At 33.1% G+C, this 20,777-nt stretch overlaps 1 protein-coding gene across 6 annotated transcripts in view; it reads left to right on the plus strand.

Annotated features, from left to right (window-relative positions):
• Positions 1-20,777, plus strand: part of EPHA7 (EPH receptor A7) — a 171,206-nt gene that overhangs the window by 7,288 nt on the left and 143,141 nt on the right. For all 6 annotated transcript variants that reach the window (XM_044245415.1, XM_044245420.1, XM_044245427.1 and 3 more), the window contains exon 3: positions 1,179-1,848. In XM_044245415.1, the coding sequence (XP_044101350.1) occupies positions 1,179-1,848 (670 nt within the window). The remainder of the gene's footprint in view (positions 1-1,178; positions 1,849-20,777) is intronic.

Genomic DNA, 20,777 nt, shown 5'->3' on the forward strand with positions numbered 1-20,777 from the left:
TAAGCTGTAAGATTTTGGATTTGAATACTAACATATTTTCATATTCGGCACTTTGGGGAAATTGGGAAATACTAACATATTTTCATATTCGGCACTATTGGGGAAATAAAAACACATAGATGATGATTTCACTATTAACGTAGCCTAAATATAAATTGGGAAATTTTGTTATAATAGTAAAAAAGGATATAATCAACTGTTACATTAGACTTCTAGGATTATTTCAGGTGAATTGAAATTATTTGCTAATGGGCAGTGTAGATATTATCATACATGGCTTAATAGTCCTTAAGATGTCACAAATTCTGCTAAACTTATTATTTTCCCTTTTCATGAAAATATGTGTTTGCTGTAATATGTATTGCAACAGCATATGAATAGACATTTTTAAACATGTGGTATTTTTCAAGTAAAAAAGCTTATTACTGAAATATGATCCAGCATGCTGATTTGCCATGTACATTTGATTGTCTATTGAAAGCAATTTATTTATAAAGATGAATCATGCTTTTATAACTACTTATTTATAGTTATGTGGCTTATGTACAGTATTATATATATAATGCTGCAAGAAATAAATTGCTCTGTAAAATGTTACTCCCTTATATCTTATTTTGGAAAGATTATAAAAGATTTCATATTGTGAATATCAACATGTTGTGGACTGCTTTTACATTTCAGAGCACTCTTGGCATTTTCTTCCCTGTGTTTTTTAGGTGCTCCAAGTTTAACATCAACACTTAAAATGTCAACCGAGTTATCAGAAATTCTGCCATATATCCATATGCATATGCATTAAATGGTAATTTAACTGATTGTGTTGTGCGCTCAGTCTATAAAAATTACAGTCTCAGTGGAGACTATAGACATAAGCAAACATGTAAAAAGAAACACTAATACACTAGCAAACAGACATTAAACAAAATGAAATATTTATTGTATGTACAAACGATGCAGGCAACCTGAATGATGTTGTGTTACCAGGACGAAGCTGAACTAAGAGTCCTATATTCTTAGATTACAGAGTTTTTGCCAGGGTAGGAATCTACCCAGCTCTTTCACAGATCATCATTTGTACTACGCTAAAGATGCCTCATGCACTTTCAAAATAAAAATGTTTTTTTTTTTTTTTTTTTTTTTTGCTGAATGACTGATAGCCTTTTTCAAACATTTTACAGTGGGAAGAGATCAGTGGTTTGGATGAGAACTACACCCCGATCCGAACCTACCAGGTGTGCCAGGTCATGGAGCCCAACCAAAACAACTGGCTGCGGACTAACTGGATTTCGAAAGGCAATGCACAAAGGATTTTTGTAGAATTGAAATTTACCCTGAGGGATTGTAACAGTCTTCCTGGAGTACTGGGAACTTGCAAGGAAACCTTTAATTTGTACTATTATGAAACAGACTACGACACTGGCAGGAATATAAGAGAAAACCTCTATGTAAAAATAGACACCATTGCTGCAGATGAAAGTTTTACCCAAGGTGACCTTGGTGAAAGAAAGATGAAGCTTAACACTGAGGTGAGAGAGATTGGACCTTTGTCCAAAAAGGGATTCTATCTTGCCTTTCAGGATGTAGGGGCTTGCATAGCTTTGGTTTCTGTCAAAGTATACTACAAGAAGTGCTGGTCCATTATTGAGAATTTAGCTATCTTTCCAGATACAGTGACTGGTTCAGAATTTTCCTCTTTAGTCGAGGTTCGAGGGACATGTGTCAGCAGTGCAGAGGAAGAGGCGGAAAACTCCCCCAGGATGCACTGCAGTGCAGAAGGAGAATGGTTAGTGCCCATTGGAAAGTGTATCTGCAAAGCAGGCTACCAGCAAAAAGGGGACACTTGTGAACGTAAGTAATATGTGCTCTTAAAATTCCACTTTGTATTTCTTTTCTATTTCAGTATCAGAGATTTTGTGTGTTAATAGTTATTTAAACAAGTGAGTCTGTGCTACACCAGCATTTCTGATTCAGCCGATCTTAAGTGAAGTCACTGTTGAGCTATCAGTGATTCCCCACAGTGGTATCTACACTAATGGTAGGTAATAAATATTGGCCAATGACATTTGTTACTAAGATTTAATTTGCCCTCTGTTTGACCTAGAAGTCAACAGTTGCACATTGGTCTATGAGATTTAAGAGAGGAGAGTGAGCCGAGTGAGGTGTGACATTAACCAAGATTCAATGACAGGGGATTCCTCCTACTGTGAAATCTGTATTGTTTGGACTTGTAAGAAGTGGAAAAAAGGAGGTTAAAGGGGCTGCTAACAAGAACTCAACTGACAGGACACATAAAAATATATTTCTAAACTTTTAGAATTGTTTTTTACAAATAATAAAACTTTGATATGAAAATCATCAAATTTTACTTGATGAATCTCTGAAGTGACTTCTACCAAAGCCATATTTCTTTTCTGGACTAAATAATAAAACAAATGCTTTTCTGATAAGTCATATTATCATAGTGGACCACGTTTTTTGTGGAAGTGGGCCAAAGCAAAGCTTTAGTTATTGTAATACATCAGTTAGATGTTATCTATTTTTTGAAACAATAATAGCATACAAATTAGTGAACATTTCCCTCTGTTTTATAAAACTGGATTTTCTCTTATATAGTATTTTGTAGTCATTATAATTGGCCATTATTTTTCTGTTTAAAGCTATGTCACATGGATCTTCAAAACTGTAGATATTTTTCTGTTTGTGGATATCCCAAAAATTCTATAATAAGGTTATATTATTTATATATTTTTAATTTAATTTATAATACATAATGCATTCTGAAAAATAACTTTTATATATTCTTTGTACTTCAAAGTGAGCAATGTAATTTTAATAACTGCAAATCCTAATTACTTTAGAAGGGACTGGAGTTAACAGTAGTAACTTACTATACGCATATACTCTTCCATATGTTTTATATATACTAGTTCATTTAATGAAATTATCATGTCTCTTGTACAGAAAATAAAATGGTGCTATCAAGGGTAAACTGCTTGTTTGTAGTTACTTTAGGGAGGTAGTATCTGTCTTAGCTTAGAATCAGATTCGGGGCACTTTGACTCCTGAGCCTGGGCTTTTAGCAACAATATTGGCCTGGTTTCTGCACAAAGCAAGGAGAATCTTAGCAAATATCATTCTGTTTCATTGCTGAATTCAAATGTCTTGCTCTTAGTAATTTGGTGTATAAGTAATATTACTTCCCTATAAAATTCTCATTCTAGTAGAATATTTAAAGTAATAATAGCTTAACAGATATTTAGATCTGTGTTGTTGCACACAGTAACCAGGAGCCACATGTGGTTCTTAGGATATAAAAATTGGCTATTCTAAATTGAGATATGCTATAAGTATATTTTGTATACTGGATTTCAATGGATTCACACACACAAAAATATGTAACATCGTTAATAGTGTTTTTATGCTGCTTACATATTGAGAGAATCATACTTTAGTTATATTGAGTTAAATAAAGTATAATGTTAAAATTAATTTTAATTGTTTCTCTTTTAATGTGGTTACTGGAAATTTAAAAATTATATAGCTTGTTCTATATTTCTATTGGAAAAACTATTTAGATGGAGTAACTCAGCAAATCTATTTTTCTGTCCCGATTAAAGAGTTAAATACTTCATGTGGATGGGCACTAGCATATAAAATACCAAGGGCCCAGCACTCAGTTGTCAGCCATGCTACAGCGAATGTTGGGAGTTCAACTCTGGGCAAAACAGATGCTATAGGTTTGGGTTCTGTAGACCTGTTTAGCAGCTTTCTTTGACACTCCCCTGAAAGAGTCAAACCTGTCTTACCCCCTGTCCTCCTTCCCTATCCCTTACACTGGTAGAATTTCTTACTAGGTGAATCATCCTGCAGGTTCCATACATGTGGAAATAAAACACGGATGAAAATTTATTATCAGTACTAGTAGGCGGAATGCTATATCACTGGGGAAGTGTAGAAATAGTCTTACTGAACTAATCAATTCAGTGAAAGGCAATGTTCTTATTGATTGGAAGTTAACAACAATTACTTGAAAATAACTATAATAGGAAAATTTAAGAACATACTATTACACTTTGGCTGTAAAAACAGCCAATTTGAGTAGAATTTTGGTTGATGTGAAAGTGGAATTTAGGCTTTTGCACAATTAAAAATGGGAAACATAGTAAATAAAGCAGGAGGATTTACAAAAGTGCCCAATTAAATGTCTAAGGAAAGTCTAGGAAATAACATTAAAGTTTCTGCTCTTTGAAGGCCTAAAGATTTTTAAGAAAATTATTGTATTTTTAGTATCATTTTGTGTAATTTAACCTAAACGATCTCTGCATTTATTTGTTAAAAACAAACAGGAACTGTTTGCCTTTTATACTTAAAGAGTAGAACTTAGTAAGAAAAACAGTCTTTAACTTCAGTAAAGACATTTACTGTGAAGAAAACACTCCCAATTTCTCCCAAATCAGCAAAATAATCTCATTAAATGTGATACTATTAATATTATCCACATTTACTTGTTTCAGTTTCAAGAATTAGAAACACATTTGAGTACCAAAATTATTGTCACCTATAAACCACACTTAGGTAGTTAAAAATAAAGTAAAATGACTTCACTGTCGTCTACATGAATCCTGCATTGAAATAGGTGGAATTAAGTATCAGAAAGTGTTCATTAAAAAAACTGTGATTAGTCAAGATGCCTCCTGATGTTCATTTGAAGGAGTGTGTGCGCACTGTTTTAAGTCAAGTAAATGTTTATCACATAACTTTCTTAATTTTTAACCTTGGTGATGTTGACAAAGGAATTAAAGACCTTATACTTAACTATGGCACTATGTTCATTTACAAAAACATTTCTCTCCCTGGCATAATTCCAATGCATTGCTGTGAGAGTACTTGCCTCTGGAATCAATCCAGGCCTGCCTTTATAGTATTTCTCCTGTTTCCTTCCAATGATCCTGTTAAGAGTTTGAAAACAAATTCCAGTCCCATATTGAGGAAAACTGAAGTGTTTGGGAGAGGAGGCTAGTGAGTCCCTAGCCAAATGAAGGCGGTTAGCCACTTAAAGGCAAGTTTATCAGAGCACTTTATAGAGTGAAGTCCACGGTGATATCTGTTCGAGTATAATTTGAAATATGAACAACTGAGAAAACTGATCACAGTTTTGATTAATTCATGTAAGAGCTTTTTATTTTTTTCTCCATGATTCTGAAACAAAACAAAACAAAACAAAACAACAACAACTCAATTTTGAGAACTAAATTAGTTTACTAATATATGGAAACTTTGAATTCTTTATTATAATGCATTAATGAAGATAACTCTTCAGTCATTTAAAAGTATGTAATTCCAGTTGGTTAGTAAGCTTTTATTGTCAAAAGGTCATTTAAAAAAAAATTAGCCATGAGTTGTCACAGCTTCTGTGCAAACCAGCAGATTATTTTCTATTTATATGTATATATATACACACACTCAGAAGACTAATAAAATTATATTCTGAAATATATTTTTGAAATTTTTAGAATTTCTGTATAATTTGACTTCATTTAAAAAGTAGAATAGTATTTGTCAAAGTGTGGAGCTTAGTATTATATAACAGGTTTGTATGGGAAATTTGCAGTTTACACTAGACAATCGTGTTAATTTTAGTGCGTAGTCCTTACCACATTACTAAGAGATTGAAAGTATTTATTCTCTCTTAAACATATGAAGAAAGTGAAGCTCAGGGATATTAATATGTAAGAAAACTGGGTAGGAATTCAGTATGCTGTTTACGAAATCAAGTCTTTTTTCCCCACTGCACTACACTGCATCCTAAAATATGTTCTGGACTTCAACCAATGGATTCTAGTTACTGAAGAAATGGTGAAACTTTATTCTAAGTAAGGTGACCATATGCCTCCTTTATCTGAGATAACTGTTCTTTCAACACTGTCTCTCTTTGCTTTTGAAAGTGTTCTGATTTAGATGATAAAATATATGGTCTCCTTAATTGTAAAAAATCCAAGGATGTTATGCAGTTTACATGTACTTATAACAGACCGTACAGATGGGCTCTACTTGCTTTATTTATATTGCTTAATTTTGATTTTTTGAATTAAAACAAAAATTTAGGAATTCCTTTTTTGATAATTTTAATGTAAAAAGGAATTCCAATAATTTCAGATTTCTAATTTTTATCATAAAGAATTTTTGTAATAGTTGCTTCTTAATACTTTATATTAATATGTTAACAGCCTTGTCATTTTATTAACATATAATTAATAGACATATAACATATTCAATTAAATAAAAACATTTATTCAATTTGAAAGCATTGATAATATTAAAACCTGTGTTGATTAGATTTTTTGAAAACCATGTTGTTGTTTTTTGCAGTAAAGTAGTATGTAATTTGTACCACCACATTTTATGAAAACAAATGGGTCTTCATAATGTATTTGTTTATAATCAAATATAAACTGAAAAGTAAAATACACTGCAGGGTTAATAGCTCAGATGTAGAGTCACAGAGTTTTCAAATTCTGGCTCTACAACATACCAGGAGTGTAAAATAAACTTGGGGAATTTCTCTAAGCCTTAATTTTCTTAAGTATAAAATGGGGCTAATAAGATAGTACCTCCCGCATAGAGTTCTTGTTCGAATTGAATGAAACAATGCATGTAAAAACCCTAAAAGTAGTATCTGGGACATAGCAAATAATCAGTGAATGCTTGCTATTATCTTGTTATTTATAACGTAACATGGAATTTGCCAAGTAAAGAAATCTCATGGCAATGAGTGAATGAGGATAGATCTCACAGGCCACAAATAGTTAAATATCTTTTAAGCCAGTAATTTCATCCCTGGTAACTTATTGGAGAAGATATTTCAATGAAAAAAATTTTTTTTTGCATAACCTTTTCTTTCCCCAGTGGTATATACAATTTAAATATTGGAAATAACCTAAATGTCCAAAGTTAAGTGCAATATCGTGGTTCAAATTTGGCCTTAAAATATCAACAATGTGATATAGGAATTATAAATTGCTCTCTATTAATAATTTTGAATGAAAAATTAAGAATTAAATTTGCAGACACCGATATTTAGAATATGCAGGATATACATAGGGAAAAGAATAGTTGCAAAGCATAAATAACAAAATCGACATGTCAGACTGCGGGGATCATGGGTGATCTTTTGTTCTCTGAGTTTTTAATTTACCTTGAGCATTGACTTTTTTTTCAAATTTTTATTTCAACAAATTTTTTTCAACAATTTTAAGTTTTGTGTAATCTGCTACTTCATAAAACAACAACAGCTTGAGTTGTATCTTGAATATATACGGCTTCTCAAGTAAGTTAGCATCAGTATAAAATATGGGGCTCAGGTTATAGAGCAGTAGTAAGTAGAAGACAGTTTAAAAAATTAAAAAGGGAGAGATTCAAGGCCTTCAACAAAAACAGGTCATTGATTTTGTTTGCTTTCTAGTTATTCATAGAGGACAAGAGCTTATTTTAAGTGTTTTACATGTATTCATTTAATCTCTCAAAGGAATATTACTAACTTACTTAATCTAATAGGTAGACACTATCATCATAATATTTGAAGGACAAAAAATACTCCAACTAAAATATTACATTATTTACCTATATTAAATCATGTATGTGATATATATACACACAATATATATGTATATATACATTTACATATACGTATGATATATAGATGCAAATATACACACACCCACACACACACACGCACACACGCACACACACACACACGCACACACACGCACACACACGCACACACACACACATGCACACACGCGCACACACACACACACGCACACACACGCACACACACACACACACACACTGTTATTTAAAGAAACTAAAGCACAGTGAGAAGTGGGTGAAGTACCTACAATTGCATAGAATGGTAGACTGTTGTTTAGTCAAGGTGGTCTGGCCGGGAATCCTGGCCCCTAACCAATACAGTGCCCAAACCTTTACAATAAGCATTTTATCTATCACAGTCTTTTTATAAAAGGAAATGTTCTTTCAGGATGTTGAAAGGTGCTACAAATTTGAACATTTTTCTTATTTATAATAATTTCAAAATACATCTCTGTCTTTTCCTATATCCAAAATATTTCTTCTGCTTTGCCATTATCTTTCCTATCCTGGTTCTTTTTTTCCTGTGGCAGTCAGAATGCAGTTTTTGTCAAACACAACATTACTTCATTAATCAGGAAGTTTCAGGCTCCTCATTACTAATAAAAAAATTCCCTGTTTTCTAGGCTGGCATTTAAGTCTCTCCAACTTGATCCTAATCTTCTTTTCTAACATTCCATCGCATTATTTATCATACTCAAGGTCCCTGTTCCTCAGCCTGGTACTGATCTGTCATTCTACTGTTAAAAATACCAATAGATATTTTTATGATGCCTTTTTACTTAACATTTGGCCCCAGATAAACAGAAAACAAGCAAACATCACTGCCTCTCACAGTTACCTATTGTATCTTAATCCTGCACATTCCCGAGCTCCTCAATGAGCTCTCTCTTCCAGATTCTCTTGGTACTTACCGTGCCTTGCTTTTTTCAACCTACAGTACCAGCTAGCCTGTGTCAGCTGATTGAACTTGTGTCTTTCCTTTCAATTTCAAGTTAAATGCCTCTTACTCTCTGGTAGATCATCTGTTCTTGTGGATACTTATACTTTGCTCTTTCCCAGTGGGAATCCTCACATGTGATCTGATTTTTTAATTTAATTTAATTTTTTATTTATTTGTCAGAGTGAGAGAGAGCACAAGCAGGGGGAGTGGCAGGCAGAGGGAGAGGGAGAAGTGGACTCCCTGCCGAGCAAGGAGCCTGATGAGGACTTGGATTCCATCCCAGGACCCTGGGATCATGACTCAAGACAGAGGCTTAACCAACTGAGCCACCCAGGCACCCTGCAATCAGATTTTAATCTTTATTTGTAATTCCTTTTACAGCTTATACAACCTATAGTTTTTCTACTACAGATCATGGTACCCACCTAGCACACTTCTTGTATCATTTTCATCTTCCAATAAATGTTTTTGAACTTTCTTAAAGACTTATTCATACACTGCCCACTGCCAAGGCAAATATTTTTTATTTCATATTCGTATCACTACTTAATTTCTTATGTATATGGCTATCCTCTATGATTAGCCTTAAACCTGATAAGTATGAGAACCTTTCATTATATTTTCTTGTCCTCATAGCATATAGCAAGATGATATGCTGATCATTAGAAAACCTGGACAGGAATCTGCTCCAGATATGGAATTTATTTCTATGAAAACAATGTAACTATATTTATTCATTGTCATATTTCCATTCTCTGTCACTGTCTTTGTGTCTTTCTTTTAATTTTTATGTCTCCCTCCTCTAATGGAATGAAAGCCATTTCACCTTTGGTACCAATACCTATGTCTTGACAAAGAGAGAGTTCCAAGAGCCTGGTAACATTTTCTAAAAGAAGAAGGTCTTGGGGTGCCTGGCTGGCTCAGTCAGAAGATCATGCCACACTTGATCTCGAAGTTGTGAGTTTGAGACCCATGTTGGGTATAGAGATCACTAAAAGAAAATAAATAAACTTAAAAAAAGAAAGCCTTGGAGTATATTTATGTTGATCTTACACGAGAAAGTGATTTTTATAAGATAATGTTGCTTCCAAATTATATATTGTAAATACTAACTTGAATTGCAAAATAAAATGAAATAATAGAAAGAAACAAACATGAGCTGTATTTTAGTCTATAAATCAGAAATTATGTAAATTCAGTATCATGTCCAAAAATATTTCTATTTGAGTTATAGCTAATTATACATTTTTATAATCTTCAATTATTCACTTTCATAAACTTGCACAAGGCATCTTTGAATAGGTAATGTGCATAGATCTGGAATTAGTTCCATCCTTATGCTCCTGTCCCACAGGGCCTTTTTATAGTGTAACTACTGTTATCAGTTTCTTCTGTCCTTTATAGAGATATCTGCTCACAATTCTTTAAAAACATGGATAATATCATGGTCAAACTTAAATTAGAATCATATTACAATATCCTACTAGGACACCATAGACTTCACATAACATTATACTGCTTTTTACTCATCTTCAATTATCTTTGTATGTGCCCACAGCGCACTGAACATGGTAACTATACAGTACAAAAAGGACAGGAAGAAGGAAGACAAGAAGTGAGAAAAGAATAAGGAAGCAAGGAAATATGAAATTGATGTATAGGACTTAACCTTGCTACGATTTCTTCAGAACCTTTCTAATTATCCTAACTTTGGCAAAGATATGGTCAAACTTATATATTTCTAGTGACAGCTAAAATTGTCATTAGTTTCTAGCAGGCAGTGTCGTAATACAAATCAATGATACCTGCTAATTTTGCCTTTGGTTTCTGTATCAAACTTCTAGGCATTTCCTCTAAGAAGACACATTATAATGATAATCCAGAAAAGATTTTATTTATGATGATATTATCCACAATATCATTATTTTATACAAATAACAATATTATTTTTATGGGAGAAATTAGAACCAGCTATACATTTGCTGTTTTCCTCTATGTGTATAAAAATCTGATACTGATTCAGAGAGGAAAATATCAGAAAGTCCCCGTATTCTAATTTTCCTCACATTTAAGAGAATTTAAGTTATCCTATCCTCTGCAAAATATCTTCCTAATTAAGTTTATGGAGGCACATCTTTATTAGGATATTCATGTCATGTTATTATGTGAAAAGTAGAAGGCTACATGAATGTATAATATGAGTTTTTAAAAAATCTGGTAAAGCAGTTCAGCTTTGAGTTTAGGTCAAATTGATGAGTTATAGGCATTATTTTTGACTTTGATTATAACACCAAATTTGCTAAAGATGATAGAATCTATGTATATATATCATAGTATTTTTCCCATGTAACAGCATTTAATAGGAACACAGAAAAAGATACAACTTAGTTGAAGTAAATGTGTTTTTATTTCTCTCAGATTCTATGGTTTTATGAAGAAGTATGGAAAGTTTATTATTCAGTTTACTTTGTTTAGTCTGGGGTCAATGAATGATATAGAAAACCAGGCAAAATACATTCTGGAGTAGAGGAATTTGTAAGTTGTTTCAAGGTTATAATTTTTGTCCTCTGGGTTTTGAATTTTTCCATTTGAAATGAAAAAATTACTTACTGTTAATGATGATATAATCTTTTGTTTCTAAGAGAAAACCAGGAGGCTTTGAAAGGACACACACTGCGTCTTATATTTTGTTTCATGTGTTACCCAAGTAATACCTAGTTTAGTTTCTCATCTATGGTGATGTTAGCCTCTGGCCTGCACTGAAGCTATTAATGTTAAATTAGAACATTTTATAGAAAATCTTGATTTGGTAAAGGGAGCACCATGATGCTTTTATTAATAAAATAGATGATCAAATCAGATGTAATTATTACCTGTATATCTTCCATTTGCCATTTGCTAAAGCTGCTTAACAATCTATTATGTTAGTATTACCTACTTTACTTTTTAAGAAGAACATTCTTTCAAAAAGAAAGTAGGATAAGAGAGAGATTAAGGATGCGAGTGGTAGGTGTGGAGGGGTAGAATATATCTAAAGAATCACTAGGTATAATGAAAGTTTAGTCTAAGAAAAATAAACTGAGTATTAGTGACTTTACTACACTACTGTGTATTTCCCAGTGATTTATATCTTCTTTTATTTGGTAGTTTACTCTTAATAGCTATACTGGTTCCTATATAGTCAATGACATCTAATGACATTAACTTACCTAATGACATTAATTAATGGCCTTAATTTAAACTAGTAGATGGCTTAAATAAATAAACTTGATTGATTTAAAAAACATTTCTTCATATCTATTTTTAACAGGCAAAATCACTTATACTACACAGTGTTCTTATTTCAGTTGACCTTTTCCTGTAAAGTAGTTTTATCCTTGAAAAGAGATGTGAGATAGGACAGGTACCTTACCTACCCAAATACATAAACTCATTATAATAAAACTGTTCCATGAACATTCTTGTACTCCTCGAGGGTATAATATAATCCCTTCCAAGACAATTAGAAAAATAAATTCTTGGAGTTTGAATGTACCTTAAATATTATAAAAAATAAATTAGAGCGTTTTTTTGGAGGGGGTCTCTTTTCTGTTTTTCAATAAGTGGGACAGCTAAAGACCTCATTTATAGTTCTAAGAGTTCATTCATGACAAATCCCAAAGTAAAATCAGAACTTACTCTTTCCAGTTTTTTTTTTTTCCATTTTGGCATTACATACACAATATAACACACACATATATATATACACACACACATACATGTATAAGCACACACACATTCACTGCCCACCTCTAATCTCCCCCAGGGGTAAAAAAAACTTACGTCAACATAGTGGAACAAAAAATTAAGTTTATTTTTTCCTTGACCCATTTTTAGATTTCTAAATTGCTCTGCACTAATATTTTAATTTGTAAGTGCTGAATAGTTAAGACTTCTTTCTCTGTGGAAATCTCAATTGACTTTTACAAGGAGGCTGAAAACTCTTAAAGGATATTCTTGGATTACTGCATATTTAAAAAAGAAAAAAAAATAAAAGTTACTTCAGCAATGTCATTAAATTTTTCTTCACAAAGCAAAACATTGTAAACTAACTTCTACTTCCTTACTTTCAAGTAGATTGTTTTAGGTTTCCTCTGCCATATAAGAAAGTAAAGTCCTTTTTCCCCCTTCTTTTTCTCGGTTTCCCTCTCTTTCTTTCTTTCCTTTTTTTTGTCATTTAATTTGCAATTCTTGTAGTATTTTACCAGCTCCTAGGAAGGTAAATTTTAGCAATTAGTGTGTTTTGGGTATTGTGACAATTGTATATAAGTGTGCTTTAAAATGAAGATAGTGGACACCTCTTACATTATCAGAAACCTAGAATTTGGAAGGGCACAGCAACTCTGCTGTTTAACCTTGTGATTTCTGGCTGGCTCTCCTCTGAGAAACCCTTCAGACCTTGGCCCCCTCGGACCTTACAAGGGCAGAGGGACAGTCAGTCTTCTGCAAAATCTATTTCTCAAACTGATCTTTAACATTAACACATGGTAAGCTTAGCTCTTCAGATTGGGAGCTGGAGCTGGGAAAACATGTGGCTCCAAGTTTAATATGTTGAGACAGTATTTTAGTTTGCAAAGGAATCCTGAGAGGAACTTTTTAAAGTTTGCTATTTCAGCCATGCTTCTTGCTGTTTCTGATGTTTATTCTGCACAAACATTATGTAGAAGAGTACTGTGCTTTTTCAAGGCTGAACATAACGGTTCGATCATTTTGCTGCTTTTTAACTTTTTCCAATATAACAACATTGCTATTCACTTCATTTCAAGCAGCTCTGTCGTTGATTTTCAAGCTTATTCACCAGGCCATCACTGAATGTATAGCCATCCTTTCTTCTAACATCTTTCATCCTTCAGTGTGGTAAAGTGGGTATTCTCTTACATCCCCACTGCCTCTAGTTCCTTCTCCCCCTAACCCCCATCTTTTCCTATAGTGTTGTAGGCTTCAGCAATAGTTTTTCATTTACTTTTCAGAAAATTCTATGCTATTCCCTCGTTTGAAACTTTTCAGAACATACCTTCCCATCTACTAAGTGGATTAAAATAGCGAGAATACATCTTCCTTACTCACTCTGTGTTTTCACTTATTGAAATCTAAGTATATAGTTGGCAACATTGTGTCTTTTTGCCTTCCTAACATGACAGTGATTTCATGTTTATAATTTGGGGCTATGCATATCAATTAAAAAAGATTGAACCTTATTAATAACTATTACTCATTATTATTGCAAAATTTGATGGCATATCTTTGTGTTTTGAACTACTCTCCATCTTTTTATGTTTTTGGTAGAAGTCGTAATTACATCTAACAAGAAATCTAGTTTTTACCTCTTCAAATCATTGATAATATTAACTTTTTACAATCGTTTATAAAATTAAACTTTTAATATAAAATTGAGAAGAGACTTTCATAATTAGAAGGTAAAATGGTAAATTTAAAAATAAAAATCACAACACATGATATGGGCAAAACTTTTATAATTTGAATCCTAACTTGTTTTTCTTGAGCTAAGAAAATAAACCATACTTTGATCAATACTGGAGGTTATAGTCCCTTTTGTAATGGTTGGATTGTGACTATATAATTCTAGAATTACCACTGTCAGTCAGTATCATAAAGGGACTTTTCAAGATGTATATGTAAATGCTTAAGTAGTTGAAGTTCTTAATTCTTATTTTTCAAAAAACTAACAGTTTTGTTATGGTATGAGAAGGGGAGATGGGGACTTAACAACAAAAAAGAGTGTAATAATAATTTAAATAGTTCTTTTTTCCACCAGGAAGGCAGATTAAGGGTGAATACAAAAGAGAGACAAAGTTAGAATCCTGCCACAACTTCTGATCTTTAGTTTTTGAAGGATTTTCTGTCATTGTATACTCTATTGCAGAGACAACAAACTATGTGTTAGGTCTGTAAAAGACAGCATAAATATTCAGGGGGCTGTGAATACAGCTCATTTAAGTTTATATGACACAAGCTGAGACAAGGTTGATTTGTGGAAAAGCAAAACAATAATGTATACCAGAGTTCACATTAAGCACATCTTTTATTGCATCCACTTGCTTTTGTTTTTGCCTTTGCTTTTTTTTTTTTTAATCATTTCCTAATGTAGGAGATGAAAAACAACCAAGCACCCCCCAAAAAAACAAATCTGCTTTGCATATAGACTAATCTATACTGACAAAGATATACATTGTATTCACATAAACCTAAAGGGCATGCTTATTTATTATTCATTAATGTCAATAGATAACCGGCTGTCACTTGCAGTCAGAGTGGAGTCTGACAAAAAGCTGACAGTGATTGACGGACATGCTCCTGAGAATCTGCATAGACAGAATGCTTAGGTCAGTTGAAAATATAAAACCATTCTGGACCCAGATTGAGCATGAGGAATTTTACTGGTATTTTTATTTTTAAAAGCATTGCGTAGCCCTAAGAACTTATTTGATCTGAAGAATAATTTTAGATCTTTAGTGCCATAATTATCAAATTAAAGTAGTAACCAATTTGATTTTTTAAAAATATCAGGTTCCTGATGTTTCTGGCTCAGATCCTAGAGTCAGAATGTTGATTTTAGTTACCCTGTCTTATAGAAAGAGCGGGAAAAAAGGGTTGATCGTTGCCTTGCACATACATACCTGAAGTTACTAACATTGTATTGAAGGAAATACTATTTAATTTGGAGAATAACAGTTAAAAGTCATTGATATACAGTCCATGTGATTTTAAAAATAAAAGGGAACTGTATTCTTGAATTTTTTCCTTGAATGGTCTCGGCACTGTATATTTTTAAATGGATTCCTCAGCCTTAATAAATATACTTATTTTACTGCGAGTTGTTAATACCATACCTAGAATGAAATTTTGGCTAGTGAGATTTTAATTAATAGTTATTTTCAACAAAAATTTGCTAATTTTCTCAACTTGGATGAAAGCATTTACATTAAAAAATAATACACAGAATTTCAGAATGTTTTAATAGAGGCTTAATAGTTTTATTTCAGAGTGCAAGAAAATTATTGCATTATATTTTGTCTGCAGTTTAACAAAAGGGTTAACATGAATTAGAATTGATAAATCCTTATCTTCATTTTGTGTAATTTATTTTTATTTTTCTCTCTTTTTTTTACGGAGATCAGTATATTTTACATACATATATATTTAGTAGCTAACTCTGCAATTCCAGATATGCCAATATGTTAAATTGTATTTTGCATAGAATAAATAACGTTAACTGTTACATATTATAATATTATAGACTGTCTGAATTAGAAATCCATACATACTCAAAATGGTCATTTCTCATAAAATGTGTTACATGTAAATCTGTTTGTAAGACCTTTTTGTCATTTTAGCATATGTGTTTTTAAACATTTAAATTTAAGGTTAGGTAATTTCTTTCAGATTATTTAGATATCAATAACAAATCTCCAACATATTAAAATAGTTCACAGCCAGGATCTCAAAGTCACATGTAATTTATTCCATTGTTATAGCATCTTTGTTATGTATTAAATATTTTCATGTATTTATTTTTAGTCAGAGAAGGCCATATTTCACAGTGTCAGCCAGTAGTAGAAAGCAAAATGGAAAAATGTATATAGACTAGAATTTTATAGAATGAAAATTATATAGAATACTCTCAGGTACATTTGTTTTATAATATGGTTGTCAGTAACTGCTTATATAAAATGAGAAGTACTTTTTCCTACCTACTGAATAGTTCTGTGTAATGTATTTTACATATATTAGTCATTAAGTAGACATGAGATTTTGACTTTCCATTTAGAAGGATACTAAGAGATTATCTAAGGGTTAATTTCTACAGACAGATGACATACCACTGTCATTAAAATGACATTGGGGAACTGGGATAAATAGCTCAACATTTTCTATGCTGACATGGTGTTTGCCTGTCTGACTGTGTCCTTTCCAATAGACAGCAGAGAGGCAATTACAAAAAAAGACATCTGTGCCAAGGTTTAGCTAGCCAAAAAGGGCAAGCTCTTGTGTTTAAAAGGTAGAGAATCCAATCGATGAAAATGTCTGGACCTGTTAGCACTAATAAAGCTGAAGGCCACTGGGAAGCTCAGAGAGGGTCTTTTGTTGTGGAGATAGAAAGAGACCCAAACTATGACACTTTAGGGGAGCAGGGTCAGCAGAGAAGATCATCCATCTTCTTCAGTGGCAGCTTTCTGTCAGATTCTAACCCTGCTCAGTAGAGGAACTAAGCCTCTCCTGTTGACACCAACGGATTCTCAGCCAAGTGTAAATGAAGCTAATATTCACTGACCTTATGCATAGCAAATGAAGCCCTGTGTGTCATTTGAGAAATAATGTTTTCTGACACTTCAAAAAGTGAATGATGGACAGAATGTATGTGTGTGTGTGTGCATGAGTGTGTGTTGGCCAAGTAAGCAAATATAGATCCTTTAGCCACTCTGTATTTTTAGTTGATTTTCATAATAGCCACAGATTTACCATGTAGACACCAATTTAGCTTTGAATTATTTTCCTGTACATGTCATGACATTTTACATGCAGAGATTGCCTGTGTTGTAGAACAGGCTCCCATTTGGCTTCTGTTAATCTTTATAACAGTGCCTCATCACAGGAAGAGAAGATTGCCTTCTCACTAATTAAAGATCTAAGTTTCAAGAAAATTCCGAGTTACTAGTTTGCAATCAAAACATCATGAAACAATAGATTTCTTTGTGATTATAAAAAGTGGAATGGTCTCATTAAAGACAAAGTCAGAAAGGCTATATTTTATTTATCAATTTTTACAGCATTGTCTAAAAGTACTTTTCTTCCTAGTTAGCAATGTATGTTACAACCTAGTAGCCTCCTTTGTCTATAATTCAAGATTTCATATCTTTTGCTTACTGAGGATTACACTTTAAATTGTATAATGTGCATTTCTCACTCTGAAGGGTTTTTCATAATACCTAAAAAAAAAAAAAAAACCTCTCACAAAAATGATTAACATGTACCAGTGATCATAAATGTCCATTACATCAAGAACACAAAGTATCCTTTGTACTCTGTAAGTAAAATATTACCACTGACAAAAACAAAAAAATAGCTGGGAAAATTTATAAAACAATATTTTTGTTTTAATTCTGGAATTTAAGGATTTAGGGAAAAGATAACTTAAAGTACAACATTGACTTTTCAAAAAGAGTTCCATGGAAGGTGATTATCTGACATGGTGGATTCATGAGAATCACCAGGACAGATCTGCATCTAATTGACATCAATCATGTTTGAACTGAAAATAAACAGTTGTAAAATTTTTGGAATCTGTGTATTGATTTTTGTTCACCTCATCAGTCTTGTTTATTTGGACTTATTAAAGGAATGAGCATGTTTTTTGTTCCACCAAACTCAAAAAGACATCATCTGATGATTAAGATATTTTCTTCTTCTTTTTTGACAAGTAACTAAGCTCAGATGAGATCATACACAAAGTTTTCTCCTGGCAATATTCCTGAACCTAATCATACAAAGACACTAAACATGTGTTTTGTCAATTCTTATTTTTCCCCACATTTGTCTGAATCTGAGCGCCCGTCTACGTAAAGTGATGTTCCAACACTGAAGAGAATATATCGTATTGATAGTATCTTCTCTGAGTTCTGACAGCTCTCTCCTATTAGTTAGTTATCTTCTGTAGGATTTAACAATGATGTACATGAAAAGTGCAGCTTTGTCACTTTGTTTATGAATTATATGCCATATCTGCACATACAGGTGTTAATTTTTTTTTTCTTTAAGATTTTATTTATTTGACAGAGAGAGATCACTAGTAGGCAGAGAGGCAAGCAGAGAGAGGTGGGGGGTGGGAAACAGGCTCCCCACTGAGCAAAGACCCCGATGCGGGACTTGATCCCAGAACCCCGAGCTGAAGGCAGAGGCCTAACCCACTGAGCCACCCAGGCGCCCCCAGGTGTTAAATTCAGTCAGTGAATAGATGATTTTCCAAGCAGTACTCTGACAAAGGTGCTTCCTCAGTTATGTTCTTGTGCTTAATGGTAGTGGTGATGGTGGTGGTTTTAAGGGTGGTGGACTCAGTTGGACCGATTCACATCTGTTGAATTACCTTAGTTTGTCCAAAGGGCCTTTGAATTGAATCCAGTGACATAAATACACACAAATGTATTCCAGAAATGACAGGAGCCTCCTATCCTGGATATAAGTTTGCTCTTAGTGATCTCGATAGTCTGTTCTCTTAAAGATTTGTGAAAAGCTGTCTGGAATACAGATGCAATTTTGCTCAAGGTTGTTTTTTTTGTTGTTTTTTGTTTTTTTTTAACGTTGGTTGTAGATTTTCTTGATTTCTTCAAAAACAAAGAACTTCCAAAATGGAAGAACTGGTTAAATGGCAGTAGATCTTGCTTCATGGGATCACTGGCTAATGGAGTTAGCCAGGTGTTTGAATCTAAATTGAAAGGCCAATTGTACTTTATGATCTGCAGAAGTCAGTTTGGATTAGTAACACTGAAGTTTAGAAGCCTGTGTCATTTTATGCTGCTAAGTATCAGCCCCTTTGCCCTGAGAGCTTACAGAGTTCAGTTCAGTTCAGTTCTGCAAGCCCAGCAGAGGGTGTTTTATATGCGAATCAGTGTGTTATGGTGTCATAAAGGTTTCTGGTAACTTTCCAAAATCATTCCTTGTTGAATCATTTGAACCAGTGGAGTCATCTCACGGTACTTCTTGGCTTATTCTTAGAGACATTGCTTTGGATTGGCAATTTTGAGACTAGGAAGTTACTGAACATCTTTCATGTATGTATATAGCAATCACTCATTGAGATATCACATTCAACATTATATTGGACTCTGTTCACATACAATATTGGTTTATATTTCAGATTTCTAGGCATGGAATAATGCCTGAAATAATTGGACTTCCTAGATTTTGGTTTGAAAGCCGTAATGGCTGTGGGCTATGGTTTGAGAAGAGATACCAGTAGAGGGTTATTAGTGATGTTAAATTAATCATGGCACATCTGTATGAATTGTGATTTGTTAGAACAGGTTGTAAATGAATTTCAGAGAGTTTTACTTTCAATCAATCTGCAATATCAAAGCATCCTTTTCCAGAGGTTTTTCTGTTTTTGTTTTTGTTTTGTAATTATTACCATTTATTATTAAATGAAATGAGGTATTTTGCCTCAACTAATGTTCTTTAAAGTTAGGCATTGCTATAATTTACTTAATAAGTTCACAAGTGTATTAAAGAATCATTCCCACCAAAATGTTGTTTCTATTTATTTAAATAAATGAAATACCTCAAAAAATATTTTTACGATTTTATTTATACATTAGAGAGAGAGAGAGAGAGCACATGCGTGCCTGAGCTTGCCTTGCAAGCACACGTAGAGGCAGAGGGAGAGGGTGAAGCAGATTCCCAGCTGAACAGGGAGCCCCACAAGGAGCTAGATCCTAAGGTTCTGGGATCATGAATGGCCTTAGCCAAAGGCAGATGCTTAAGTGACTGAGCCACCTAGGCTCCCTTCAAGTAAAATTCTTAATTTTGTATTTTATGCTTCATTTTTAAGATCTTTCCTGGGAGATACTTGATATTGAAATAGGCATTATGTTTATTTTTAAATAATAAGTGGTGCTTTATTGTGTGAACAACAGACTTCACATGCTTATTATTATTTTTTTTAATGTGGAAGAAATCACTATGCATTTAAGTGCCCTTCCCCAAAAGTCAGTCTTTTCCTTGGTAGTAACTTTACATACTGCGTTACAATGCGCTAAATGTTGCTTTCATATCTTCAAGGAGCAGTTTATGGAAAAATCGGGTAAATGAATAGTAGTATTTAGTTTTAAATGCCTTTTTGTTTTTCCCGTTTAAAAATGTAAAGAAAAAAATGAGACTGGTTATTTGCAGTCTAATCACTGGAGGAGAATTATTAGATGAATAGTGACATCTCTGACCGAGAGCCATGGAAGTTGTTTTAATTCCTTTGTGTCAATCTGGAAGGAAAAATAAACCGGCAGTTCCAATACCTGGTCTGACATTTCCCATCTTTTCCTACTGAGGCAGCCAGGCAAAAGCATACACTACGACTGAAAAGGTAACCTTCCCTTGGAGGACATGGTTGATTTTACTTCTGATTCTTACTGCGCTATAG

The sequence above is a fragment of the Neovison vison genome, chromosome 1, assembly GCF_020171115.1.
Source record: "Neovison vison isolate M4711 chromosome 1, ASM_NN_V1, whole genome shotgun sequence".
Lineage (NCBI taxonomy): Eukaryota > Metazoa > Chordata > Mammalia > Carnivora > Mustelidae > Neogale > Neogale vison.